Source organism: Meleagris gallopavo, chromosome 22, assembly GCF_000146605.3.
Source record: "Meleagris gallopavo isolate NT-WF06-2002-E0010 breed Aviagen turkey brand Nicholas breeding stock chromosome 22, Turkey_5.1, whole genome shotgun sequence".
NCBI classification, from domain to species: domain Eukaryota; kingdom Metazoa; phylum Chordata; class Aves; order Galliformes; family Phasianidae; genus Meleagris; species Meleagris gallopavo.
The window spans coordinates 5,537,657-5,564,118 of record NC_015032.2 but is presented as its reverse complement, the minus strand read 5'-3'; the positions used below and the strand labels follow the sequence as shown (position 1 = coordinate 5,564,118).

Below are 26,462 nucleotides of genomic sequence, written 5' to 3'. Positions count from 1 at the left end.
CCTTCCTGGCCTGATCCAGCTGGAGCTCTTCATCTCAGAAAAGCAATTCTCCCACTGGGTCCCTTAGAAAACTTACCTCCCTCTTCCTTCTCAAAGTGAGCCCTCTGAATCACATCCTGATGAGCAAATTGAGTTCACTGGTGTGTGGTTTAGATTTGGGGATATAATCTATCTGGAACATGTAATTTACTTCAGGTGTATGAGGCACTAGTGAAACTGGGAGCAAGCAGTGAGTAAATCAATCACACCCTGAGATCCAGGGAGCTGAAGAAGCCCAGTGCAGACAGGCAGCTCCCGTGGGGTTAGCCAGATATGAGATATAGATATGGTCAAGGGATACAGGGACACAGGAGGAGGTGGTGACATTGGGAATCCTTCCAACAGTGCTGCCAGCAATGGATGCAGGAAAGTGACAGAGCAGGAGCAGACCTCTGTCCCCAGGGCTACACTGCAGCTGGTGCTGCCCAAAGAGCTGCTCCAAACCTGTGTCTGTTGCCAGCAGCCCCTGGCCCCCACCTTCACCCAGGAGACCTGACCACCCCTGCGCAAAGCAGAGAGGAAGAACCAGGCACTTGCCAGTGACAAAGTCCATCACCCTGCTCCTCTTTGCAGCAGATTACTATTTCATAATGCAATAGAAGTGAAATATGAGGACAGAAATTGCCAGCGACTTTTAATTTGGATTCTGCCAATTTCTCTGTTCCAGCTATTGATTTTCCATAAAGATGAATTCCAGGTTCCAGATCTCTCTGACAGGCACTATCTGGGTGTTTTGTTTGCTCCGAGGGTGGAAATACATGTTTTATTAAGTGTCAGAACTCGCTAATGAGAAGAGGGAGGAAAAATCAATTGTCTGCTTATATCTTGATCTTAAAGACTAACAAGTTCTCTATTTTGATGCTGTGGTCAGAAGGACAGGGCAGAATGACAAATGGTAAACAGCAGCTGTCAGCTTCTCAGCAGTGGTAGCTCAGCTGATGAGAGGGGAGGGAGAGGAGTATATGAAGTTTGATGGCTTCAAACACGTTTTGTATTAATTCAGAGAAAAAAATCCTATAGTTGAATTGATCTCTGATGTAAAAATACTGAAAATATTGGAGACTGCAGGCAGGCTTATGCTCATGTTCCTAAAATCAAGACAGAAACTTGGCCAGCTGTTTAGGATAGGGGTAACCAAAGGAATTTCATTTCTCCATTCTAATTTGGGATGAAGATTCTCACTTATGATGGTGAGAATCACAAGCAAGCTCAGTGCAGAAGTCTCAGCAACAAATCCACTTTCAATCTCACATCATACTGTACTCATGGAAAGTGTTCAGATGGCATCCTACCATTACCAAAAAGAAGAGTAACACTGGCTAAGCCAAGGACTCCACCTTTGCTGTTTTAAAAGCCCAGAACACGAGGACAGCTCCAGTTCTCAGCGTGCTTTGCCTAAGTGACAGGTTTGGGATCTATGACATGAACATCTCAGCAGATTTATTTCTTGCAGGAACTTGGCATGCTTATTACCAAATAGTGATCTCTGTTAACCTCCTTCAAGCAAGGATATCAACCTTCTTTCACTTGTATTTGTTATCTTCCTCATCTGTTACAGAATCACACCTGACAATTGTATAGTTAATCTCTTGGCAGCTGTGAAATGAAACAGTAAGCTCAGGCTGCCAGGAGAAGATGCATTGATTTCTTAAAATGACAGATCACCTCCTTGCTCGATGCTCAAGCAGAAGCTCAGGGACAGTGTTATGGATCTTGGCCATCATTCGATTAAAAAAGCTTAGCAAAGATGCACCAGCTAAGCGTCCAAGACAGCATTAAGGCTAAGCCCCAACCCAAAGACTTAATCGCAGGGAGTATGAAAGCACCTTCAGACCCAGAATGTCTGCCCAGCTTGCTGATGGCAGCACCAGTCGTGGTGCAGAGCTTATAGCTGTAAACCAGACGAGCCTGCCTCTCCTCTGCAATAAAACAGAACAGACTGGCCAGGCAGGTCCCTCAGCACAGCAGAACAGGAAAATCCCTTCCTAGCCAAATGGAAGCTTGCTTCACTTAATGGAGCAGTCACTTCCCAGGGTACAGAGAGACAGCTCAGGGCTGCCCAAGATGGAGCCAGCTTTTCTGCTCAGTGCTGCATGCCCTACACCCTGTTCTGAGGGTGCTGCGCAGACAAGGATGACCTGCAATATCTGTTTCATCTCTGTCTGCATGGATCCTTGGCTTATGGCTGCGTCACTGTGGTTTGCTGCTGAGGTCCGGGCTCTGTGCAGTGAACAAAGCCTTAAACCGACCCACAGCGAGGCGGCTCTGTCAGGCTCTTTGGACTTGGAGATAGGGATGGTAAAGCACTAAAGCCTAGCTTCATGCACCAGAGGTGAAGCATGCTGGAGGAGCAGTGAGAATGCCTTACGCAGGGAATCAAAGCTTTGGAAATTGTCTTTTGGATATTGCAATAACCACAAACCCTGGACTCCTTAGAGCATCGGCTTAGTGCTCCCATAGCCCACAGCAAGGGCACAAAATGGGAGGTAAAACAAAATAGGCTTGTTTCGGAGGAGGAGAGAGCTACCCTCGCACTCCTGCTCATCCCTTCAGCGCTCTCCAGGAATCCACACTGGCAGCCCGGGGCTCCTTGGCACAGCTCTTGGCTGTGTTGAGGACAGAGGTTGCTTGTGAAGCAGGCAAAAGCCAGTCCCTCAGCCCCAGGACAGCCAGCACCCAGCTCACAAAGGCAATCTGAGACAGCACTATCAGCATGCACGCACACCTCGCTGGTTGCTCAGGGACAGACACCCAGCCCCAGCCACAGGCCTCAGCCCTCATACACCACAATGCGCTGCCATGGCAACGGCCGAGGCCTGCAGATTGCAGCCAGCCAGGCCACAAGGCGAGGGCCAGGCTAGGCTGGGAGCACAGGGGGTGCAGAAGTGGGACGGGGCTCCCTGGCTGGCCAGGGGGAAGGAGGGCTCCCCAAGGTTGGGCAAGGTGGGTCAGGGTGGTCCAGCTTCCTCTAGTTCCCATTTCCTACACCTAGCCCTCTCCAGAGCCATGCAGCACCAGGCTCTGCTATTCCCAGCCTAGCAGTGCTGCTATTCCAAATCTAGCAGTGCTGCTGAAAAGCAGACATTTCTGGCAAGAAAAAGGGATGTAAAAACAGAAAGGAAAACAACCACAATCACATCTCTGTCTGTGGGCAAACAAACCACTCTAGACAGCCGAATTGCTCTGAAAGCGCTGGTGTAACCTGTTGTGCATGCTGTCCCTGTTTCACTTCATACTGGGCTGCCAAGAACTGTCACTGTTTTGGTTTTAGGGTATTTTTCTGGAGAGAAAAAGTGAAAAGGAAATACGGTTTGTATTTTCACGTTGACAGCTTTCTTGGAAAAAAGATTTAGTGTGAATGAGTGAAATAGTGTAAATTGCAGGGAGGCCAGACTTCTGGCAGGTTTACTAGCTCCCAAAACTCCAAGAAGGAAGTATTATTACTTCCATTATCTATTTAGGGAAAGCCAGGGCAGGAGAAACTTCTTTGTCAACTGGATAACACCACCTAGCTTCAAGACATTAGAACATCACAGTTAGGTACTATGACCAGAACGTTGCACTGAGCGGGCAAAGAGGCCTGCCAGATTACAAAAGAGAGAGAAATAGACGTCTCCAGAGATTTAGAAGACTGGAGAGAAGTTGTGTACAGGAGCACAAAGGTGTCTAATTAGAATGAAAGAGCAAATAAGGGAGAAATTTTGGCAGAGTATATCAGAGAATAATTCTGGCAGTGAATCTGTTAAACAGAGCGTGACCAGTCCAGGGGCGCTAACAGGAGACCAGTTGTTTGAAATATATGAAAGTAGACAAAATATTAGAAATCATACAGCTAGAAAGGAAAATTCCTGTTAAAATACATCTAGTTTAACAGTTCTTTCTCATCTATAAATTTGTGAGATAAGCTTTAATTGAGAGAGAAAAGTCACAGCCATGACTTCCTTCACAGCTGCTTTTTCTTTGGTTCTTAATTTCATTACAGCTACTTTTTTTTTTTAAACAGCAAGTTTTGGAATCATGAATGTGAATTTGAATGAATTTGAAACCAATTCAGAGAATTCTGTACGCAGCACAGAGGAACAAGGCAATGCCATCTGGAGGAGGTACACTGAGAGAAGCAGCCTTGTACGGCAGTACCTGCAGTCTGATCTGAGCCTCCACCTCCTTGAGACACATCAGAAGAAAGTGGAGCTTCTGAAGAAGTGTTGCTATTACATTGAGGTTCTGCCCACATTTTTGATCCTGAGAGACCAGAATCTCTTGGCGCTTCCTACCAGCATCTTCCAAGTAATTGACCCTTGGAAATTCCAGAGAGTGAAGAAAATGGGAAGATCCCAGACTGAAATCCATCTGCAGCTTTTAACCCACCTGTTAGAAGAGCTGCAACAAGGTCGGGAGGAACTGGTCTGCTATCTAGAAACCTATGACATGGAAACTTTCCTCTCCAAGTGGGATTCAATTAAGCAGAGAATGTCAGACCTCTCCAAAATAATGAACAACTTCATTTCCGTGCAAGCATCAAGAAGACTCTACACCAAGCACCGTTTGGTGTCATGTGCAGATATTAGGGGTAGCAAAATACCAGACATTAGGCTTTTTCTCTGTGCAAAGATGCCAGTTATGTTTGATCGAAACGAATCATTTGCACACAAGAACTGGGCCCACCTCAAATGGTCTATCGAAAATCAAGAGTCACCCCATGAACAATATGAACTACATTTTAAGTTAGTGAAGCGTGGAACTCAGGCAGAATTTGGACACTGTGGGCTTGTGACACGCACCACCAACACCTGCGTAGTCCAGGGCCTGCTGCCTGACCGATCATACGAATTCATGATCAGAAGAGCAGAAGTGTACACGCTTGTCTATGAACTATGGCATGACACCATCACACTGACGACAAAAGCTAACGTAGCTGAAGACAAAAGCACCTGAGAACCAAAGGATGAGGTGACTGACAAGAATGTTTTCTCATATTTTCCATTTGAAAAAAGTGGACAAGAAGAATAAAGAAAAAATCCTAATATTTGAGCATTTTGTTAAGCTATGTTTTTTTCCCCCCCCGAATTTGTTCTGTTTTTGATAGCAAGTGCCTCCCACAGGTTCATCCATGTTAACAGTAACCAATCCCAAATTTCTCTGAACAAATAACATCCTTATACAGCATTCAGGACTCAGAGCTTCCCACAGTCCTGCAAGATACCATGGATGCAAAGCGCAGGAAGTAGAAACATCTCTGCCTCCCAGTGCTTTCCATTCACCAAAAGATGCCCACTGCTTACTTTATGCACATGTTGAAGTCATGATTAGGTGATTATAAGGTATGGGGTGACCAGAGATCATGATTTCATGCTCACCTCTTACAGTGCAAGGAAATTAAAATAATCAGCCAGAACAGGAAAGCGTAACATACCCAGAAGACCAACATTTAGAAGACAGTCTTTCCGCCATGTCACCCTCAATGCTACTTTTCTTTTTTACCATTTGGTTAATTCAAAATATAGCCATCGCCACACAGCTTCTAATTAAACTGCCACATAAACAGAACTTTTAGTAATAAAGTTTATTACTTAAATAAGTTCGAATCACTTTAACAATTATGGCTTAAATATATAAAAAAAAAAAGGAATGTTGGGGTTCATTTTTTACAAACGTTAGAAGCAGGTAAAAATATTTGTATCCAAAGAGTCATTTGAGGTCTGTTGCAAGTCACAGACATACAAAAAAATAAGAACCTGCCATATTTAAAGTTCCTTAACTTACGCTTTCTGACACTTAACATTTCATCTCTATTAAAAAAAACAACAACAATTTATTGCAGTAAATTAGCTGTCTGACATAGATCAGCCCAAGCCCTTGGGCTGACACAGCCCAGCAGGCTTTCAAAAGTACTCTTAAATGAAACCTAACCATTTTGAGCTTATTTTCTGTATTAATTCCTATGATTCTCTCTATTCATGAACACAAGGATGAGAACATGATATTTAGCTGGCACTAACAGTCTATAAAAAGTTTGGTTAATTGCACTTTCTGTTAGCCCTGACTATTGCAGCTACACAACCCACTCCAGAGATACCTGATCACAGCACAAGCACCCAGCAGCCTGGGTTGGCTCTTAGTGCTGCACCTTTTGCAGTTCTCCATCCTGCAGTCATCACTGAGATAGATGACTGCATTTCAGTCACCCACAAGATTATTCCTATACAAAATTATTCCTATACAAGCTCATTTTGGAATTGCAATAGTATTTGCAAAAGCAGGCTGGCGTGGAACTGTTAAGATCCAGGGTGGAATGGCTTTGAGGAGGAACAAAGGACGTCAGTTTTTACCACCTTTAGAACCAGCAGGAATACTTCCCAAAGGCTGTTGGACCACGGAGAACTGCAACCACCTGTCAGTTTTTACAAGGAAACGGATGTACAGATCATAGCTAACAAATGCAGAAGTGCAGGAGGGTAGCTTAAAACAAGGGAGGAACAAAAAGCTGCTCCATAAGTTCTCAAGTCTAACAGAGTCAGAAGACAGTAACACAGCATTAAGGGCTTTGTCAGACACAACGCTTTCTTATTGCACATTCCTTCACACTGGGAAGAGCCACACTACGCTTTCAGCTGCAATCACAGGACAAAACTCATCTCTGCCATAGTGCTGTGAAGTTCTTTAATGCCAGGGATGACTCGTGTCCCAGCACAATACATGTATGTGTATGTAGTGCAAAAATGCTGTGACTGCATCTTGGCCCCCATCCTATGTGAACATCCAGAATCAGCCACGTGGTTTCAGGGACAGCTGAAGCAGGCACTTCATACATTCAGAACTGAAATGAAATGAAGAAATTCTCCTTCAAAACTATCGTGCTTCTAAAAACAGCTCCACAATTCAGTAGAGAGCACCACTTTACCACAGTGCATCCCTCTCAGCCTCATCGCAAAGCAACCTTCCTGAGCAAATCACAGCTTCCACTACACAGCAGTTTGTCTGCTTTAAATAAAAACATACAGTGTAGACATGTATGTTGTGTGATGAGCTCACCAAGTTATCACCGCTCTTAAAAACCTCAGGCCATAGACTGTGAAACAAATTCACAGATTTAAACATTAATAAATTAGAAGCAGCTTTAAAAAAAAATATGGGGGGAGGAGGAGGAGGGAATCTTACAGGAGGAGATTTCAAATAAAACTCAGAACAGTTTAAAATATCTTTACAAACTCCAACATTTCCTCGTAGGAGCAGTCCTCAGTTTCCTCTAACTGTACATTGGTGAGGACAGCCTCCTTTGTACAAGAAGTAAAATCTATTTACAAAACTAACTTAGCCTTGGGTCAGTGATATTTACAAGCTCGGAGAACAGCACTTTGGCTAGACAGCATGGAACATGGTTCCCTTTTTGCTTTCTTCCTTCTCTTGAGAACAAAAACAAACCAACAAAAGATTATTTTCCTGCTTTGAGAAATAAAAAGCCTTAAAAATTCCCTGGCCTTGATTTTAAAATGAGTGGTACTACTCAGAAGATTTGGTCCCATAGGGCAAATCTCAGCTTGCCGTGTGGATCTGCCACATGCAGTCATTCCACCTCCGACAAATGGAATATGTATTTGGTCCCCAAAGCACAGCTGCACTAACAGATAGGATGGTGGCTGCACCGAGCATCTTCTAGTTAAAAAAAAATCATCAATAAAGTCACATATGCCCATCCACCCTCTTCCAGTGCTTTTTGGTTTGCTAGAGGTGAAAGTTCCTATACAAGGTTGCAGCGATATAAAAAACAAGTCACCAAAGCACATCTTGAGACTGAGCTGTCAACATGCAGGGAGAGATCCCAACTTTTCCCAGCACATTTGATTCGTGGTTGTTCATGTTCAAATAATGGAAAGATTGTGTCCTTCTCAAGGCACACGTAGCACAGTTCAGGTGAAGAGGGACGAGTTCATCCAGGCATAACTCGTCTTCATCGGTGGAAGGGTGAAGCCCTCCTGACACATATCCCTTGGCCTGTTGTGTAGCAGTTATGATTTATGTAGTGCTGGAGCAGCCTCCTCCACAAAGGGTTGCACTCTAGGAGGTACCGGTTCCCTGTTGGCACAGGGAAGGGAAGCAGTGGTCAAAAGAGGCTCATAGAGTATCATCACAGACACCTCTGCTTAACATCGCTAGCAGTGCTGGGTAACTCTGGGGACATTCCTGTCTGCCAGAGCTCTGTGAAACCACAGCTCCCTTTATAGCTTTGCCACATTTGCAAGCAGTTTCCTTCCGCATCACAGCCCATGTCTGCACAATTACTGGGAAACTAAGAAGTAAATTCTGTTAGAAGAAAGGACTAGGATGCAAGTGATGGGAACAGTATGGTCCAAAACAGAGGGAAACTAACTATACATGCTGCACAAGAGCCACACACAATCTCTGCTTCGCTCAAGTTGCCCATATAGCCCAGTTTCAAAATCACAGAGAGCCCAAAGGGCAGAAGAGCAAAGCAAGACAAGTACTTTTTACTAATGTGAAGCTCCATCCCTTTCTGCAAATTGTGCTGTTCCCCTGCAGGCTGTGCACACTCCCAGCTCACCCACCTATAATGCAGAGTCCTTCCTGAGCACGGGTGATGCCGACATTGACCTGGTTTGGGTCAGTGACAAAACCCAGGTACTTCTTCTGCCAGCTTTTGGTGGGCTTCCTGTCGATCTCGTGTCGAGGGCAGGAGCGTACAGTTGACAGGATCACATATCTCCATTCACTTCCTAGAAAGCACAAATGAACCACGTATTTTAGGTGGAAGCATCTGGCCACTCCACACTACACAAGACCCACAACCTGCAAGCACCAAGTGGTTTTCTCCAGCTCTGAAGGCCACCCAACTCCTGCTCACTGATCTTAATAACCCTTTCAGATGTCCTCTCCATTGAGCCTCCCACTCCCATCAGTCTCATCCCACCTGGGTGCTGTGATTTATTATCATCGCAAAACACCCAGAAACTGGGTCCGTGCATGGCTGCAATTACTCTGCTGTAGGATTTGTCTCGGTGAGAAGTTGCTCCAGCCCTCAGGAGAGGGGAGCAGTGCCTTCCCTCCAGCCCCACCTTGGCTCTTCATGATGGTGCAGACAGTGATGCCGCAGATGCCTTCTTTCAGCAGGCGCTTGTTGATCTCGGACACCTGGGCGTTGTAAGGGCTGAGGATGGCGATGCTCTCCGGCCGGATGGTGCCATCTAGTGTCAGCTGCTTCGCAGTCCTCACCTGTAGAGACCATGATTCTGCTCACCTGGGAACCTCCAGCAGACCTCCAGCACGCCCCCAAGGCAGCGATGGCGCCCAACTGCGCTGCTCATCTCTGGTCTCGTTTCCCTACCTCTGACTCTGGCCAGGAGCAGCATGGCACGCTGCAGACACGAGCAGGACCTGCACCCACCCCATCGATCCTATCCGATCTCAAAACTCACCATTCACAATCCCTCCCAGCACGGCATCTTCCCATTCATAACCCTAGGGCCCTGCTCACCGCCTGCTCCACTTCTTCTAGGTTAGCTTTGGAGTTCTCATTTCCTTCCTCAGTGGTAATCACGAGGCTCTGCTCCTTCCCCTCCACATGCCCAAAGATGATAGGACAGCAGCGGTTATTCTTGTGGTACAGGACACTGGGTATGCGATGAAGCTGGGGACACGTCTTCAGGCGATGTTCATAGAACTCCTGGGATGGGAACTCACAGATGTTTTTGTGCTGGCAGAAAAAATAAAATAAAATTATACAATAACATCAGGAAAAAAACCTTCCTAACTGACAGCATTTTTGGAGTAGGTTTCACCTGCAATTCCACTGTGCTTTACTGAGCAAGGGCATTATTCATTGCTCTGGCAAGGGAAATGGAGAATATCTGTTTTCCAATGGCTTCAGCCAAACCCTGCTGATAACATTTTCTGCTGCAGCTTGAGGAAAGCCTCACCATGCGGTACTGTGTGTCCAGCATCCACGCCTGCTTCTGGTAGCGCTCAAAAAGAGATGTCTCCATGCCAAGGCTCTTGCAGAAGTCACTGTTGACCACAGGCTTCAGCTGTTTGTGATCCCCAAGCAAAACAACCTGGAACAAATGGTGGATGCTTCAGCTATGAGGGCAGTGTCAATGGTGAAGGTCATCAGCTCTTTGAAAGACTATTTATATTCAGATAATTGTTGCTATTTATTTATGTTATGGTTACAGCAACCTCAAACAAGGACCATGCTGTGTATTATATAAAAACCCTGACCCAGATAATGCAGAGCCTTATTCCCATCTGACAAGAGAAAGACATCACACAGAAAGTCTGTGGAGATCTGCCCTCTGCTTGCTGCCATGTTGATAATTTGTACCTGGTTCAGGGCATATTTTGGTGGCAGCGATGCTCACCTTGTAACAAAGCACCAAAACCACATCCACACAACTTGGTTTCCCTACAGAAAGACAAATGCAAGATCAAATCCCTCTATCGTGGACTTCATCTTTGTTGGGTCAACTCCATAAAAGACCAATGAACCCAATCATGGACACCATCATGGCTGGGTTGATCCCATCAAACATCAATGAACCCCACCATTGACTTTTACCTTGTCATGAACTATGAACCCCTCCTTACTGTTGGGTTGATCCACCATGGTTGGGTTGACCCCATAAAAGATTGATGAACCCTATCATGGACTCAACATCATCATGGACTCCATCCTGACTGGTTTGATCCATCATGATTGGGTTGATGCTATAAAAGTCCATGAACCCCATTATGGAATTATTCCATCATGGTTGGTTTGACCCCATAATGGTTGAGGTGATCCCTGAAGTGATTCACTGAAGAAAGGGATCTGAGCTGACCAAGCAGAGAGGCAAGCAGATGTTACAATTCTCCACCGTAAATTTCAGCTCTACAGGAGGTCTCAATGAGTCTCCTTTATGTGACATGAACCGATAACATAGCTCATATGTCTGCTGAGAATACTCAAATACCTTATGTACCTCTCCGTGCTTAAACACTTGAATTAGAGTTATGCATCAATCAGGAAGTGACTGCCTGATACAACATCACAGGTACTAACAAAAACAGCCTTAAAACCTGGTCAGGCTTGGAAGAGCATGGTAAGAAGTGGGAGGTGTGTGGAGACTCAAGAGCTCTGAGCAGCCATCCTAAAGACAACTCTCTGGAAAGGACTGACCTTGTCAGCACTTGGATAGCTGACCAAAGGGATGAGGGTCTCAGGTTCTGTGGACATGGCGCACTCATCGATGAGTATCTGCTTGACATTGAGCTTCTCCAGGGAGTTGGCAGATGCAGAGGAGCATGTGCACAAGATGACATCGTGGCGCGCCAGTTCATACGCACGAGCTTCCTTCAAGATATATTTGTGCCTGGTGATTGATGCAGAAGACATCAGGTTACACACAGTGGAAACATCTCCAGGTTCCTTATGCAGGAACCAGGCAGAGGCTGTACTTCCCTAAACGACTATGCTCTGTTAACCACAACAGAGCTGGTGTTCCCAGAAAAGGGCTTGAGGCACACACAGCAGGAAACGCATTTTGTTCTGAACTCGACAGGGCACAGAGTCACGATGGGAGATGGGAGATGCACACACACACACACACACACACACACACACACTTGAAACTCTGGGACCAGAAGAACAATAGCACTGAGCAGACGAGATTGCTGAGGCACTAACTGTAGCACTAACCCTCAGCTAATTGCTTACCATCACTCTAAATGCAGAACTAATTAGTCTTTTTAATTTTTTTTACTTGGTCCCTTGGTTTGCACGAGCCAGGACAAACCTGCTGACTTTCAGATATCTCTCACCAGGGTCTCCATCTACTCACTTCTTTATTTCTTCTTCTGTTATCTCCTCTCCTGCCCTCACTCGACGGTCAAATTCACAGATCAGGTAATATTTGGGGTTGCCCGGCTGTCGGATCCGATGGTGTAGAATTATCTTGCTGAATAAAGAGATAATATATAAATATTTTCCTCATGGAGACCCGAGCTTCTACAGCGAAGCATGCCACACCGGCCTATGTGGAGAAATCATGTTGGCTGAAGAAGTCACAACCAGACTTGTACATGTTTATAGACCTAACTCTCACTTAACCCTTGGGAACACAAAATACAGCAACCACCATTTGGCAGTTGCAAGCAGGAATGAAGTCAAAGACCTTCAGAGTCGTTCAAAAAAGAAGTGAGAAAATCTAGGATATTTTCAACCACCTGAGTTTCCTGACTAGATAAAGAATTAGATATAAACCTTCAATTGAAAAGAAAGGGAAAAAAAAAAATACAAAGTGGGTTAATAGTGCTGTTTTGCACGGGAAACCATGGCTGCTCTGGGTCGTTCAGCTGCACGGGTCCTACCTGAGCTCACGATTTGGCTTTGCATCCCGCAAGGCTTTGCGGGAGAGGTGCCGGCTGCTCCCTGGGTATGGGTACTCCAGCGTCTCTATGGCCTCCCCATAAACTCTCAGTGGTTTCAGGCCCTTCATCTTCATCAGTATCTCTGGAGGAAGAGAAAAAGGCTGCTCAGATGGCACTGGGTCAGCCTCTCCTATCTCGCAGACTCCTGTTCATCTCCCTCCCACCAGTACTGCAGGGGCACAGAATGTGTACTTACCAGCAACAACATCAACAGACTTGTTGGATGGGCCACAATACAAGATGCACTTTTTCCCTTGGGGCTCATCCTCAGCAGGGCATGGCAGTGGCTCCTCCGTGGCAGCCTCCTCATTCAGCTTATGGAACCAGTAGACAATGTGAGTTCCAACCACAGTTTTCCCTGTACCTAGAAAAGCAAGAATGCTGCTGAGAATGCTTTAACCACGATACCCTTGCTCTAGATCACTGTCCAAATGATCAGCCACAAATAAAATCCCAGAACCAAGGGGACTGTCCTGAACAGCCAGAGGTGACGCCAACCTGCATTACCTTCGCCTGTCCCAGGGAAAGCAATGGACAAGTTCTCACCTGCCTTTAAGGACCAAGAACTCAAGGGCTGTCCCTTGCCTTACCTGGTGGGCCTTGGATGAGCGTGAAAGGTTTTCTTAAAGCATTTAGCACAGCCTCGTTTTGACTCTGGTTGAGCTTCCTTTGGCTGCCAGGGAGATCAAAGGATTTTTGCTGCAGGATTTTGGACTTGGTGACTGTTAGAGCAAAGAGACATAAAAACCAGTTTAAAGAAGGTTCCTGAAGACAGCATGCACGCAATTCAACAGGAGGATGTGCCAGGTTCCAAACAATTGCACACCATTACAAGACCATCCAAATGTAATCCCCATCCCATGCCAAGAAGGTCTACCAAGGAGACTTCTCTGCACGTCCTAGGGATGAAACCCGACCTGCACCTCCTCCAGCAGGAACCTGCACCTCTGCCACCTGCACTCTGTTGGGCCAGCAGCTGCCCCAACCCTTTACACGGAAACCTCCTGGCCTGAGAGCAGAACCCCCATGGCAAAAGCCTGGTGAAGCTCCGGAGCACCTGCCTTGCCAGCGAAGACCACAGTATGAGAATGGAGAATGTCTTCTCTACCTTTTGATGGAGGTTCATGGCCGAGGGCAATGCTTTTAGCAAGCTTGGACGCATGCTGGAGCTTCCAAATTGCATTTTCTTTCCGTCTGTGAGGGAAAAATAAGAAGTATTGAAGTGTAGCATAAAATATTGAAAACAACAATTCAGCTTTGTACAACTCTTTTTTTGCTTTGGTGTTGTATCAAATCCTTCCAGAAAGAACTTAAAATGATTTGCATACACGTCCTATTGGGCAATTTGTGCTTGTCTGAACAGCTGAGTCTGCAAATATGTAGAGAAGAAGGAGCACAGCTTCTGTCCCACCTCCATTCTATTAAGGTCCAACTCTATTTTCTTGGCCTAGCTTCCGATTTTTCCTAAAATTTAAGACACGAAGGAAAGCAAATTCTGCTCCCAAAAAGCTACAGCAGGCATTGATGCAATTAACAGGCAAAGAAAGGCAAGTGAGACGCTAGCTCTGCTTCAGCATGAGCAGACAATGCTTCACAGCAACAAAGGAGAACAACTGGAACATGAGGGAGTAAATCCTGCCCCAGTGCTTCACACTGCCTTTTACTACACACACTGCAGCAATTTAGGAACAGAAGGAACAGATGTGCAGTGAAACCTCAGAATGGCACCTTCCTTTGTATCCCCAGTCTCATCCTCACTGCCAAATAGGAGAGCATAAGGCACCCGGAGAACAGATCTGAGAAAAGCCAACACCTCATCCAAACATCAATGGTCCAAGAGCTCAGTTGAAGCTGGGCAATGACATTTTCAGGCAAAGCAAAGACTGTCTGGGTTTGGCAGAGGAGACCCATCGGAACAGCTAGTCTGCCCTACTGGGCTAACTGGAGCACGAGCATAAGCACACTTACACGTCTGGCAGCATCTTTGGGATGAGCTCCACAGTGAACCTGGCAGAGTCCTGCGAGATTTCCGCAGGGACATTTTCCATAGACATGTAGTTGATGTAAAAATTCAGTGTCTGCTGACTATTCCTGTCTGACTTCTGATCATCACCAAACTCCTCAGTGAGCCCGTGAGCCACCCACGTATATGTATCCGGATCCACCACAAGTTTGGTTTTGGATTTTAGCTTGTGACCCAAGGTCAGCTCCTGGAGGCTGTGGCTAAGGCACTCCTCGTCGCTTTGAAGACTCCTGAGCTTCAGCCCACCAAGGCGAATGCACAAATAGCAGTGGTTGAAGTCCACCTCAATGGAGCACTCCTCCAGAAAGCTTTCTTTAAGGCAGAAAGTCCCTTGCAGCTGCCCTTTGCTTGTCCTTTGCTTTGCCCAGGATATTTTGACATCATGGAGGACAATAGAATCGTTTTCAGCCACCGCACACGACGCAGACTCCATGGCACTCATTGGCATCCACACCTTTCTGTACTCCACAGCATTCTTGTACTTGTCCTTGGATGGCAGCGTGGCGTATGCAGAGAAGCAGTCAATTGGCTTTTCCGTGTGCTGCAGGCAGACGTCAAAACCTGGCGTGACACACCACAGCTGCACAAAAGGCACCAGAAAGCCCCGGAAGACATCAGTGGTGAGCTGGAACTGCAGCGTGTCACCAGCACTCAGCTCCACCATGATTTCCACATAGTGTGAGCAATCGCTCTTCCTCACCCAGCCCACACACCGCCTGTAGAGCTGCTTGCTCTTCTGAAGGAGAGAGGGCAGGGCGTCAAATTCCTCCCGTCTGATGGCCATGAGCACATCCTGCCACGTCTTGGCCTGTAAGAAGGTGACGCTGTGGTCGTGGAGATGGCAGGGCTGCAGGCTGTGGTTCTTCATTGTTTCCACTGAATACATCCTCCTCTTCCATGTCAGCCTAACACTGCTCTTGTCCTGCAGGAACACGGGCTGCTCTATCAGCTGAAGAGCCCTGTAGTTGATTACATGGGGATCAGGAAGGCTCTCTCTATTCAGTGGGAACAGAGCTTTAAAGTACCTGTCCGTTCCTTCGATATCTACTACAAAGGCGATCTTCTGCATGACCTGGCCCTTCAGCTGGGTGGCCATCTGCATGCAGCGGGCTCTCTTCTCGTACGTTGTTGCCTTGAAGTTCTTCCTGTTGAAGTCATGACAGAGGAAGTCAATGTCATCTGAAGAACAGGCGATGGGCTTCTTGCGGAGCACAGAATGGAGGTGCCGCTGGACTACAATGTCCATGTATCGGCGGATGGGAGAGGAAGCCCAGGTGTACGAGTCAACATTCAGGGAGTAATGGCCCACTTTGGACTGGGCAGTGGAGTTGGAGCGACAGAAATAGGAACGGCCAAGCAGCCTCCTGAACTCCAGGGCCACAGGAGCTAGTTTTGGGTGGATGTCATCAGTAGCAACAAGGTCTAGCATCTTCTGGAGGTCGGAGAGATGTGCAGCGGACTGCAGGTGCTCCCAGATGGGGCCCAGGAGACAGAACTCAACTTCTTTGGAGAGGGGTTGGCTAGAAGGCTCATTTTTCAGGCGGTGTGAGAGGTGGAGGGACAGAGGAATGATATGGCTGTACTTGTTTTTCATGAGTAAAATCTGTTGAGGATTTGGCTCTCCCTGACACCGGACAGGAGTGACATTTTTGGTGACCTCCTTGTTGGTGAGGAACTCAGCCACAAAGCTATTGAACATGATCATGAGCTCCTCTATCATCTGGTGGGACCCCCTGTTGCCCGGGGAGCTTCCCTCATCCAGCTGGTCATAGAAGCAGTCCTCCTGCAACCGAGACTTCCTGTGGATCCTGGAGAAGTGATAGGCCACAGCGAGGCAGTCCTTCAGGGTATCAAAACGAAGTGCATCTGCACCTCCCCGGTAGTGGTCCTGAATGCAGAGCTCTGCCTCTTCGTAGGATAGCTGCCAGTCCGAGCGGATCACAGAGAGGGTGAAGATTCCATTAGTCACCTTGTCAGTCTTTTTTTCTATGGTGACAAAAAGGGAGATCACACGACGGTCCTTCTGTGGCAGGAGGCTGCAGATGTCGTTGCTAAAGTGTGGTGGGAGCATGTGCACTGGCTCCTGCTCAGGAGCATAGTAGCTCACACCTCGCCTCTTTGCTTCCACGTCCACAGCACTGCCCTTGGGGATGATGCTGGCCACATCTGCAATGTGGATCCCAATCTCATAGTGATGTTCAAGGCCCCTGACACTGATAGCATCATCCAGATCCTTTGCACCTTCAGGATCAACAGTGAAGGTCAGGTAACTCCGACAGTCCCTCAGGTTTTCCTTGCTGGGGTTTGGTTTGCTGGAGGCGTTATATTTGGCTAACTCCTTGGTAACAACAGGTGGGTATTTCCTCTCCAAGCCATACTCTGAGTTGAGAATCCTTAAGCTTTCTTTTGAAGTCAAAGCCACATGCAAAATCTCAGTTACTATCCCCAAAGGGTAGTAGAAACCCTCCCGCCAGGCAATGATCTGGACAGAGAAGATCTGGCATCTCCTCGTGTCCTGGTTGATCTTCTTCCAGCTGACCAGTTTGTACTTCCCATTGACAAGCTTGCGGATGGGAATGACATTAGGTTTCTCTTTCAGCCCCGGGACAAATATTTTGGTGACAGTGGGATCGATGGGTATCATCACCCGGGGATCGAACTCATCCATTGTGCAGATGAAGTTGCGCTCTCTCTCGGCACGTTTCAGGATGCCCACCACCTTCCCCTGGGGCCGCAGGCCGCTGCTGTCAGCTGTGCTGTTCTGCAGGATTTCCACAAGCACTTCATCACCAGTGAAGGCTGTCCCGCAGTGCACTCTGCCTTTGATCTGAATGGTAACGGCAGGAGAATCGTCGAGGGGGAAGGCTGAAGCCTTGTCAAACCCTTCTTTGACCAGCTCACACCTCTTGTACATTTGGGGGTGCATGTGCAGATATTTCTGCATCACCTGAGATGAGAAGCTGACGTATTCCTGCCTCTCTTCCCACTGGTTCGAAGTGTCAGACTTCACATTGAGCAGCCCTTCTTCGGACACTGTTACCAGCACGTTCTTGCTCTCATCTAAGAGCTCCTGGAGGATGGGATCGTCGGGATTCATGCTGTCGGTCTCAGAGCTCCAGGAATCCGTGTCGCTGTCCTCATCATTGGCCTCTGGGCTCCTCCTGCACCAGCTCTCCTTGTCGCTCGCCGCCTGTTTGATCTGGGCCATGGTCAGGTTTGCTGGGGAGATGCTCCCCTTCTCAATGCATTCCTGGATGAAGCGCTTCCACACCTTGCTGCACTGACCGTGGGAGCACAAGGCCACCGCATCCCCCACCACAATGACCTGTGACTGAGCCCTCGTCATGATGGTGTTGAGCACTCTGGCCTCGTTGAAGAACTCAAGGTTGTGGGAGGCTGAAACATGCAGGCTCTCACTGGTGTGGACTGTGCTGATGATGATGACCCGGAACTCACGGCCTGCACCAAAGGAGACAAGGGAGAAATCACTCAGCATAGGAAAGCTCTCTGGGATTGCAACATCCATGAACTGGGATGGATGCCACCGAGTGAGGGGTTGGAATGAGATGATCTTTGAGGTCCCTTCCAGCTCAAGCCATTCTATGATGCTAAGTCATCACCACCCATGCACTGTGAAGGCAGGGGAAAGGCCGGGCACTGAAGCAGTGGCAAGGACAGGGCAGTGCTCCTTTCACAAGTGTCCTTCTATCCTCAAGGAATTACTGCCAGCACAGCGAATAGCAGACACCAGGAGGCACCCTGTGATTTCCAAGCTAAGAGATGGTAAAGAAAGGGTGGGGAGATCAGGAACACACCCCGGGGATCAGTTATTCTCACCACGAGGAGTCCTGGCTGTATAATAAAAAACAGTAATAATAAAAACATGGATGAGACACAAAGAGTCACCCAGAGGACAAAACCAGCCCTATCACTCTCTCATCATCAAGAACAACAGACGACTCCTTCAGAAACTATTCTGCAGTTTTGCTGTGATTGGCACCCACAGGGCATGCCGGTTTCAGTTCCCTTCCATTGGCGTCCCTGGGGGTACTTGGGGCTTCACATGATTCATGCATGCTGATGGCTCTGGGATTGCACTTACAGGGTTCCCACCCTCCTTCCCAGCAACATCCATAAGTTTGAAAGGAGTTGATGGCTGGGTGCAGATTTATTTCAGTGTGAAATCTTATTCGCTAAGGCAAGAATGAAATCAAGGAATTACCAACCAGACGGGGATGGAAATCAGCCAAAGGATTTCTAGGTGCTCTCTCTTCATCAGCACTTTGTGGGTTGCAGCAGTGGGGAGCTGTGGGGAAGGGCAGCGGGGCTCTGCTGGCAGCCCCACATCACTCAGCCCAACAGGCATTTTGCCATGAGTGCAGCTGGGGTATTTGCAGGGAAATGTACAGATGGGCATTCACCAGATGAGCATCAGCTAGCCTCAGTATCCAGCACAGGAGATGTGCAAAAATGCTGTATGGCAGACATAGCAAGGAAAGGCAGAGCATCCTGCCATCCAGCCATGAGTGAGTGCCCATAATGAACCCTTTGCTTCATCACTGTCCCTCAAGCATTTCAGCAAGGACAACATTAAGATGCTCTGCTTACCACCCAGTGTACCTTCTCCCTGCCCATTACACAGTGACTGCAGCTGCAATAGACTCTCCTGTCCACAAACTTGACTGCGAAAGTCCTCCTTAGCAAGCAATAGACCTCAAAATGCAATCAGACTTTACTAGCTATTGCACAGGACACAAACCTGGCAAGTTTTCATAGTTTTCTACCACCACATCTGGTAGCTGCTTCTTCCTCAGCTCCTGTCTTATCGCAGAAACCTGGTAAGAAAGAAAGAGGCACAGCTGAACACATTTTCAGCACAGGAATGCCAACACCTAAGGTACAAGGTCCCTCATCTGTTGGTAAGGTTACAGGACAGCAGTCAGTCAGTGGTGCATACATTCCCCTCCAGCAAGGGAAAACATCCTCATACATACCTGAATCCCATGGGAGACCACACAGATCCTCTTCAGATCTTGAACACCCCACTCATGTGGCCACTTCTGATATAACTCCTCCACTTTCTCAATCACTTGTATTATCTCAGAAGCATTGTGCCAAGAAGTCATGGACATATCCCTTTCGACCACACCAGGAACATGGCAGAACACGAGCGGGTAGATTTCAGGGTGGGGTGGAATGTTCCCACTGGCATGGATAGCATTGCCTTTGCCAATGTAAAAGTGCTTGGAGACAAACTCAATGATGCCTGCAGTGGAACGATAATTCTCATTGAAGATGATCCTGCTCTTCATGGCCACTTCATGCTTCGCCTTCTGGTAAAACTGGAAGAGTCTGTTTAACAGGGTGTGATCTGCAGACTGCCCATCCCCAACACAGAACAGCTTTGGGGTTATCTGCATGTGGTCCCCAGCGAGGACAATCCGCGTCTCAAAAGTGGCATAGGAGAGTGGAATCAAAGCTTCACATTCCAGCATCTGAGCAGCCTCATCAATCATAATGTGGGTGAAGTACCCCGGGGCAACCTTCAGGTTCTTGGATAGCATGGAAGTAGTAATAATGATTTGGTGTCGGTCAATCTCCTCCTCTGTGGGGTAGCGGAAGCAGCGCTGGTCTTTAGTGAGGCAGCAGTACATCTGGGTGGTGGGGTCAGTCAGGTTGATGGGGCGGTCAGTGGATATAATCCTCAAGGGAACAGCCCAGGGATGCCCATTGATCACGTACTTGTGGAAGTACTCCCGGATGTAGATGTCAGCAGCACTGGAAAGGAACAAAAGGGGATACTATCAAGGGATTGTAGCTGGTGTTCTCAATGTTCCGACCATGAAGACCATTGTCTTCTTTGATCACTCACCATCAAGCAGCCAAAATCTCCCCTAGCTTTGGCTAACAACACACTCTTCTCAAAAGATATTCAAAGATGTGCAAAGAAGCCACTAAGTCCAACCATATTGTGAGATTATGGTTTAAAATATGAGTTGGTAGTTGAGACTTGGGCATCACTCAGTGATCATCTCACATGGAGAAATCATTTGAAAAGCAACATGCCCAGTATAAGATCTGTGACCCTGCTTCTCTAGGTCCAGATCCTACAGACGTGGCCCAACACCTCTCCTCTGCTAACCTCCCGCCACCCCCAGCCCAGGCAGATGATGACAACAGAAGCTTCAGTGCAACCAGACTGAAACAGGCTAAGATTAGGAGTCACCTGTTCATTATACAACAAAAACCAAGGCAGTAACCGCCTGCATGATGGGTTGTAGACACTCATCTCACATAACTGCTTTAATTTTAACAATCTTGGATTCTCTCAAGGCAGACTCAACAGCAATCAGATCTGCATTTCCCTTTCCCTATAATCTTCCTCGAAAAGTCAAAACATTGACATGTGCACAGAGCATTTGCAGGCTCCCTTCCATTTCTTCCAGTACACACTAAAGGGTAGAAAGAAATATGGTCTCACCATCCCCATTGTATAACAAAGCAGGAATATGCTACCTCTTCCGCAAACACTTCCGTCCATGCCAGGCCTCCTCCTAGCAGGAGTGCCAAAGCAGTTTAAGACATATTAAATAAAAATGAATTATTTATTTAAACGAGTAATTGAAAAGCAAACTGGAAAAAGGCCAGCTCAGCTCCCTCTCACAGACTCCGGCTCCCTCTCATCACACTGGACGATCAATACCCAGAGCAGGAACCCGGCCACAACTCCGACTGCCTCTTCCCTCACCCCCTGCTAACCTGTTGGTGTGAGTGCAGATCAGCACCCGCGTGTTGGGCTGCCTGATGACCTCCAGGGTGGCCATGGCCAACGTGAATGTCTTGCCTGTGCCAAATGGCCCGTAGATGAGAAGAGGTGGGACCTGCCGCCTGCTGGTTGCCTGGCCAGTGATGAAGGAGATGGCCAACTTCTGTTTGCTGTTCCCTGTCTGTGGCTGTTGGAAGCAGCAGGGGATAGAGCAGCTGGCAACATCAGGTAGGACCAGTTTCTCATCCAACAGGCGATCAACAGCCTGGTGCCACTGCCGGAACAGCAGCTGGTCGATTTGGAACTGGATCTCCACATTGTGGGAAGTTTTTGGCTTCAAGTTCAGCTCTGAGCAACATCTCTTTGGTATCTGTAGCCAGATTGTCTTCTCCGTGGTGGCTTTATTCTCCACGCTAACCTCATAAACTCGATTGTCTACAGGGGGATCAAGTGCCAGGAAAGCTGTGGGCACGGACCTGTTCAGCAGATATCCCTCATCTGTGTCTGGTGAGAGGTTATAAGGGGTAGGCACTTCGGCAAACAGCTCGCCAGCCTGGGCGATCTTCATCCCCATGGAGAGGCTTTGCATCGTGGAGGTCAGCGAGATGAGGACCCGCAGATTGAGTCTGGAAGAAAGAAACAACCAAATTAACAGCAGAGAACTGGCCAATCAGCTCATCCCCACTGCAGAGGGGAGATTGCCACCCGCCCCTAGCTAATCCACAGCCATGGGATGAGACAGCCTTTCTCTTCCTATCACTCCCCATCAAGCTACCTTGGCAGCTTTCCATCTGTCTGGGAAGGTTTTACAGACCCTACCCAGAAGAGATGGCAACTTCACCACCAGCACAGCCCCAGGGGCAGGGATAGCAATGGGTCCACGGTTCAAGGGGAGGAACCCCTTCGGATCCACATCTGGCACTTACTTGGCAATCAGAGCCTGCTCGGCTTCTTCCTCGCGGAAGAGGAAGCTGTGCATCCTCTCGCGGTAGTTGATGCGGGTGATGACAGCGCTCGCACGGTCCTCCCTCTGGGAGTCCAACGAGAGAGCAGCAGGCTTGTACTTGGCCAACAGATCCACATCTTCGCTGGTCCTCACCACGCTGGGAACGATGACGCGATTGCCTCGATTCCACCGCACAAAGTTGACGGTGCCGCCGTTCCTCCTGCCAGTGGGGACGCGCTGGGCAGCCTCCCGCCGGCCCACCCTCACCTTCAGCTTCTTCATGAGGACGGGGCGGCTGCCGAAATCGAACACCACCCACTGCTCGAAGACGCCCAGTGTGCAGCATTCCAAGCAGACCTCCACCTGTGCCACGGGTGGGTCGGACGGCAGCATGGCCACGTGCTCGCCCCGGAGGTACTGCAGGCCCTTCGCCAGCCCATTTCCTGACAGGTAGAAGTTGGCTCCGGGTTCTCGCTTCAGCAGTGCCACGTGTTGCAGAGGCTTCTGCCGGGGGGAGACAGGGGGCCATGAGGACCTCCAGCAGCCATTCCCTCTGAAAGCTGCTGCAGGAACAACACCTAGCATTCATGACATTCACCTCATGCAACCCCATTGAAAATTTCTTTCAGCTTTTAGGAACCTCACGTTTCAGTTTTACGGCAGTTAAAATACTCTGCCATAAACTGGAGATCTCTTCAGTTGGAAGAGGACAATTAGACCCATTCTCTTGCCCCCGAGACTTGGAAGGCTGGATCTTCTTATTCTTGACATTACACAGAGATGCTGAGAGCACTACCAACATGTTCTCATTCTGATCTCCCAAAAACCCATTGCACAGAGCTGGGCTTACCTGGGAGTGAACCTTGAACTTCCACTGGTACTTCAGCTGCCTGTCCTCTGAGTGCACATCCAGGGGCTCCTGGCACACCACCTTAATGCCCTCAACATCCTCAGATATCTGTAGGAGAAGCATGAGAAGAGAAGGATGAGGGAAAAAAAACATGGATCGCACCATGGCAACGTTTCCTTCTCTACTCCTTCTCTACCCATCCCCCAAGCAGGACCATCCATAAGTGTTCCTGCTCATCATTCCCAGCCTTGGAAAATGAAAGGCCTCAGGGTAGAGCAGCACGTTCAGGCAGCTGCTGTTTGGATGGGGTGAAGATGTAGGGATATGCCTCTCTTTCTGCATCTCACTCAACTATGGTCGTGAGGCCATTGGGAAGCATGAACTCCCTTCCCAAGCCCAACTCTGGCAACAAGGCCATTGCAGACCACAGGCTCCCTTCCCACACCAGATGCTTCTCACACTACAGGAGACGTAGGGGGCTACAGCTCCCACCCTGTTGCCCACGACTTACAATCAGCACCTCGTTGGAGCACGTCTGGTATTCAGCAATGAGCCGGTCCCGGTAGGACACCAGCCCTTCCTTTATGGCTTGCTTCTTCTTCTTGGCAGCAACCTCCCTCCTCTGGATCCACTCCTGCAGCTCCTCATTGGAGTGAGCCTTGGTACAGCCGTCCCCCATCTCGCACACCTCCGCTCTGTTGGGAGAGAGCCATCCCAGCTGCCACCCGCACCTGGAACCCGCACCTGGAACCCATGCTGCCGCCCGGCCCCTTACCTGCTGCACAGCTTGAAGGTGCTGAGCCCAAGTGGTGGAGCACGGTGCACCCACTGCACGGAGGTGTCAGCCAACAGCATCTGCGCATGCTCCACGGAGGAGCAGTGGTTCTCAAAGCTCTCCTGCGAACTGAAGGTCACCAGGCACAGCCGGCAGTAGAAGTGCACCGGGGCGGGTGCTGAGGGTTTGCCATTCTCCACGCACGGCTCTGGTGCCGGCAGCAGGTCGGAACGTGCCAGGCCGTGCTCCTTCTCAGCCTCCCAGACGGCCATCTCCACATCACTGTGAGCGTACTGGCAGCGCTTCTCACCGTGGCGGCACAGCTGCCCCTTGGAGATGAAGTGGCAGTAGCTGAAGGTGACCATGAACTCGGGGCAGGGCCGGATGGCAGTGTACTGCTTCTTGCGGCGGCTGTCGGTCACCACGTGCACCAGCAGCGGGTCCCAGACGCGGTGCAATTCACACAGCCGCCCGTGGCCGCCCGCCGAGATGCGCTGAGGGCAGCCGAAGAAGCAAAGCCTGCAGATCTCCTGGAACTGCCCCCCGAACTCACTCAGGATCTCACTGCAGGCGCTCAGGGGCTCGGTGCTGGAGCTGTCCCCAGACTGTGCACTGGAGTTGCCTCCCCGCTGTGCCAGCAGCACCGCCGCCTTCAGCCGACGTCGCTCCAGGTTGTGCTCCCGCTCAAAGTTCCATACAAGGGCCTCCTCTGGGCTCCAGGCGAAGGTGCACTGGTTGCCATGCTTGCTGCAGCCCAAGCCCAGCCTGTAGTACTTGCAGACGATGTAACGCGCCGGGTTCGGGAAGCCCGGCCGCCGGAACACCTTCCTCCAAGCAGCGCTATGCCGGCTGCGGCAACGGGCCAGCAGGATCTCACACATGCACTTGTGCTCCACTGGGCGCGGGTGGTAGGTGATCTCATCCTCCCTCACGCTGCACTTGGAGCAGACCAGCAGCAACTCCAGCTGGCGCTGCAGGCTGCCCAGCAGCACCGCGGGGCCTTTGGCATTCGGCATGGTGGTGGTGCAGGGAAGTTTCTACGAGGTGGTGCTAGCTGGCTACGTACCCACCGGCCATTGGTGCGAGCCCACAAAGCCTGACAAAGAAACAAGCAACAAGTGACTTAGCAGGAAGCTAAGTTGGCTCTTTGCTGTGCTGGGACACTGCAGTCACGCTTCCTGGCTGAGCAGTAAAACTCAGCCAGAGCCACCCTCACCCACAGCGCCCGAGCTCTTGGCGTCTGCTCCCAAAGCGCCGAGTGGCTGTGGATCTCTGAGAACCGCACGATGCAAGGAGCAAGATGCCAACCCTCTGGGTGCTGGGGAGGCTGAGCACAGCCTTCGGCACATCGCGGGCCGACCGCACACACCGAGGAACTGCCGGCAGCACTGCGCGGCGCGAGTAGGGACCGCGGCAGCCACCGACCTCCTCCCGGAGCAGAGCCCGACAATCCCACTTCCTCTTCCCGCTCCCAGCGCCTCCCCCGGCTCTGCACACTCCCAACAGTTTTCCCTTTCTTTTTCCTGCTGTTCCCCTCCCCGGGTCATGCTCCACCACCATGCTGGAGCAACCCCAGCCCGAGCCCCCAGCCCTCCTCCCCGTGGCTTGCGAGATTAATTAGGATTAATCCACACGGTAACCGCCCTCCTTCCTCCCCGGCCGCAACAGCCGAGGGCAGGAGCCAGGCACGCTCGGCCAGTAAACATCCGGCTGCAGACATTGCGGCTTCAGATGTGGGGACGGTGACTCAGTGCTCCGTGCCACAGGCGAGAGCATCCGCGAGCCGTTTCCTGGGCAACCAGGGGCAGGGAGCATCCCCAGAAAGGATGCTGCGGGGTTTTTGGGGTGCAGCAGTTGGCCGGGACACGGTGCTCGGGCAGACTGCGGCAGGACGTGCCACCAAACAGAGCCACCGGTCCCGTGCTCAGCATCCGCCTTGGGCTCCCAAGCCACAGCCCGAAGGCGCAGCTCTCAGCCAGAAGGGAAGAACGGCAATTAACGGCCGTGGTCCTACAACAGCAAAGCAGGGAGCTCAACTCTGTGCTGCTTCAACCTGAATACTTTTCACTGAGAATCCTTTGCCCACCTCTGGGGTGTTGAGGTAGCAGGCAGCGATGGCAGCAAGATGCAGGGCTGAACAAATGGTCCAAACCTACACAGTCTGGAGGGACCATACTGGACTTGTTCATAGAACATCACCCTCATGCCGTGCCCTGCATGTACCCAGTCCCAAAACCCCACTGAGCTACTGGATGTGTTTCTAGCTCAAGTGCTAGGAGCATCCCTGAGGGGAACATGAAGCCAGGGCTGCCCCATTTCCATCCCCAGGGCTCTCCATGGTCCCGAAACAGTGCCAAACTCCCAGGCAGTCAGAGAGCTTCAGCTCCAGCAGGTGGGAGCGCTGGAATCCATGCCAAGGATGGGATGTCTTAGTTTGAAAAAGCAGTGGAAGAATATTCTGGCTTAAAGGGTCAATTTTGCCATTGTTTATTGGCTTAAGAAAGCATTTAGTTTTCACCACACTCACTGTTGGGTCTGTGAGTAGGAGGGAAGAGGAAAGGGAAGTGCATGCCCCTATTAAGGTCTCTGTGCGCCACCAGCATTAAAGCCAACCTCCAGTTTTTTTCTCTTACAGAACAGAGA

At 49.4% G+C, this 26,462-nt stretch overlaps 3 protein-coding genes across 3 annotated transcripts in view; 2 read left to right on the top strand and 1 right to left on the bottom strand.

The window, feature by feature from the left end:
• Nucleotides 1-3,578: 3,578 nt before the first annotated feature.
• Nucleotides 3,579-5,654, top strand: FNDC11 (fibronectin type III domain containing 11). The gene is made up of 2 exons (XM_003212074.3): nucleotides 3,579-3,701; nucleotides 4,043-5,654. The coding sequence occupies exon 2, from the start codon at nucleotides 4,057-4,059 to the stop codon at nucleotides 4,972-4,974; it is 918 nt and encodes a 305-aa protein (XP_003212122.1). The 5' UTR covers nucleotides 3,579-3,701; nucleotides 4,043-4,056; the 3' UTR covers nucleotides 4,975-5,654.
• Nucleotides 5,655-5,688: 34 nt separating this feature from the next.
• Nucleotides 5,689-24,942, bottom strand: HELZ2 (helicase with zinc finger 2). Its single transcript, XM_010722363.3, has 19 exons — nucleotides 23,820-24,942; nucleotides 23,556-23,739; nucleotides 23,045-23,152; nucleotides 22,175-22,698; nucleotides 21,242-21,874; nucleotides 19,477-20,260; nucleotides 19,242-19,317; nucleotides 14,428-17,941; nucleotides 13,568-13,653; nucleotides 13,050-13,181; nucleotides 12,656-12,823; nucleotides 12,400-12,541; nucleotides 11,871-11,987; nucleotides 11,210-11,402; nucleotides 9,972-10,106; nucleotides 9,530-9,748; nucleotides 9,111-9,267; nucleotides 8,604-8,771; nucleotides 5,689-8,112 (listed from the first exon to the last, which is right to left on the bottom strand). The coding sequence occupies exons 1-19, from the start codon at nucleotides 24,833-24,835 to the stop codon at nucleotides 7,988-7,990; spliced, it is 8,481 nt and encodes a 2,826-aa protein (XP_010720665.1). The 5' UTR covers nucleotides 24,836-24,942; the 3' UTR covers nucleotides 5,689-7,987.
• Nucleotides 24,834-26,462, top strand: part of LOC100541119 (tyrosine-protein phosphatase non-receptor type substrate 1-like) — a 4,737-nt gene continuing 3,108 nt past the window's right edge. Inside the window, exon 1 of the mRNA XM_010722481.3 lies at nucleotides 24,834-24,898. Coding sequence (XP_010720783.1) covers nucleotides 24,834-24,898 — 65 coding nt within the window. The remainder of the gene's footprint in view (nucleotides 24,899-26,462) is intronic.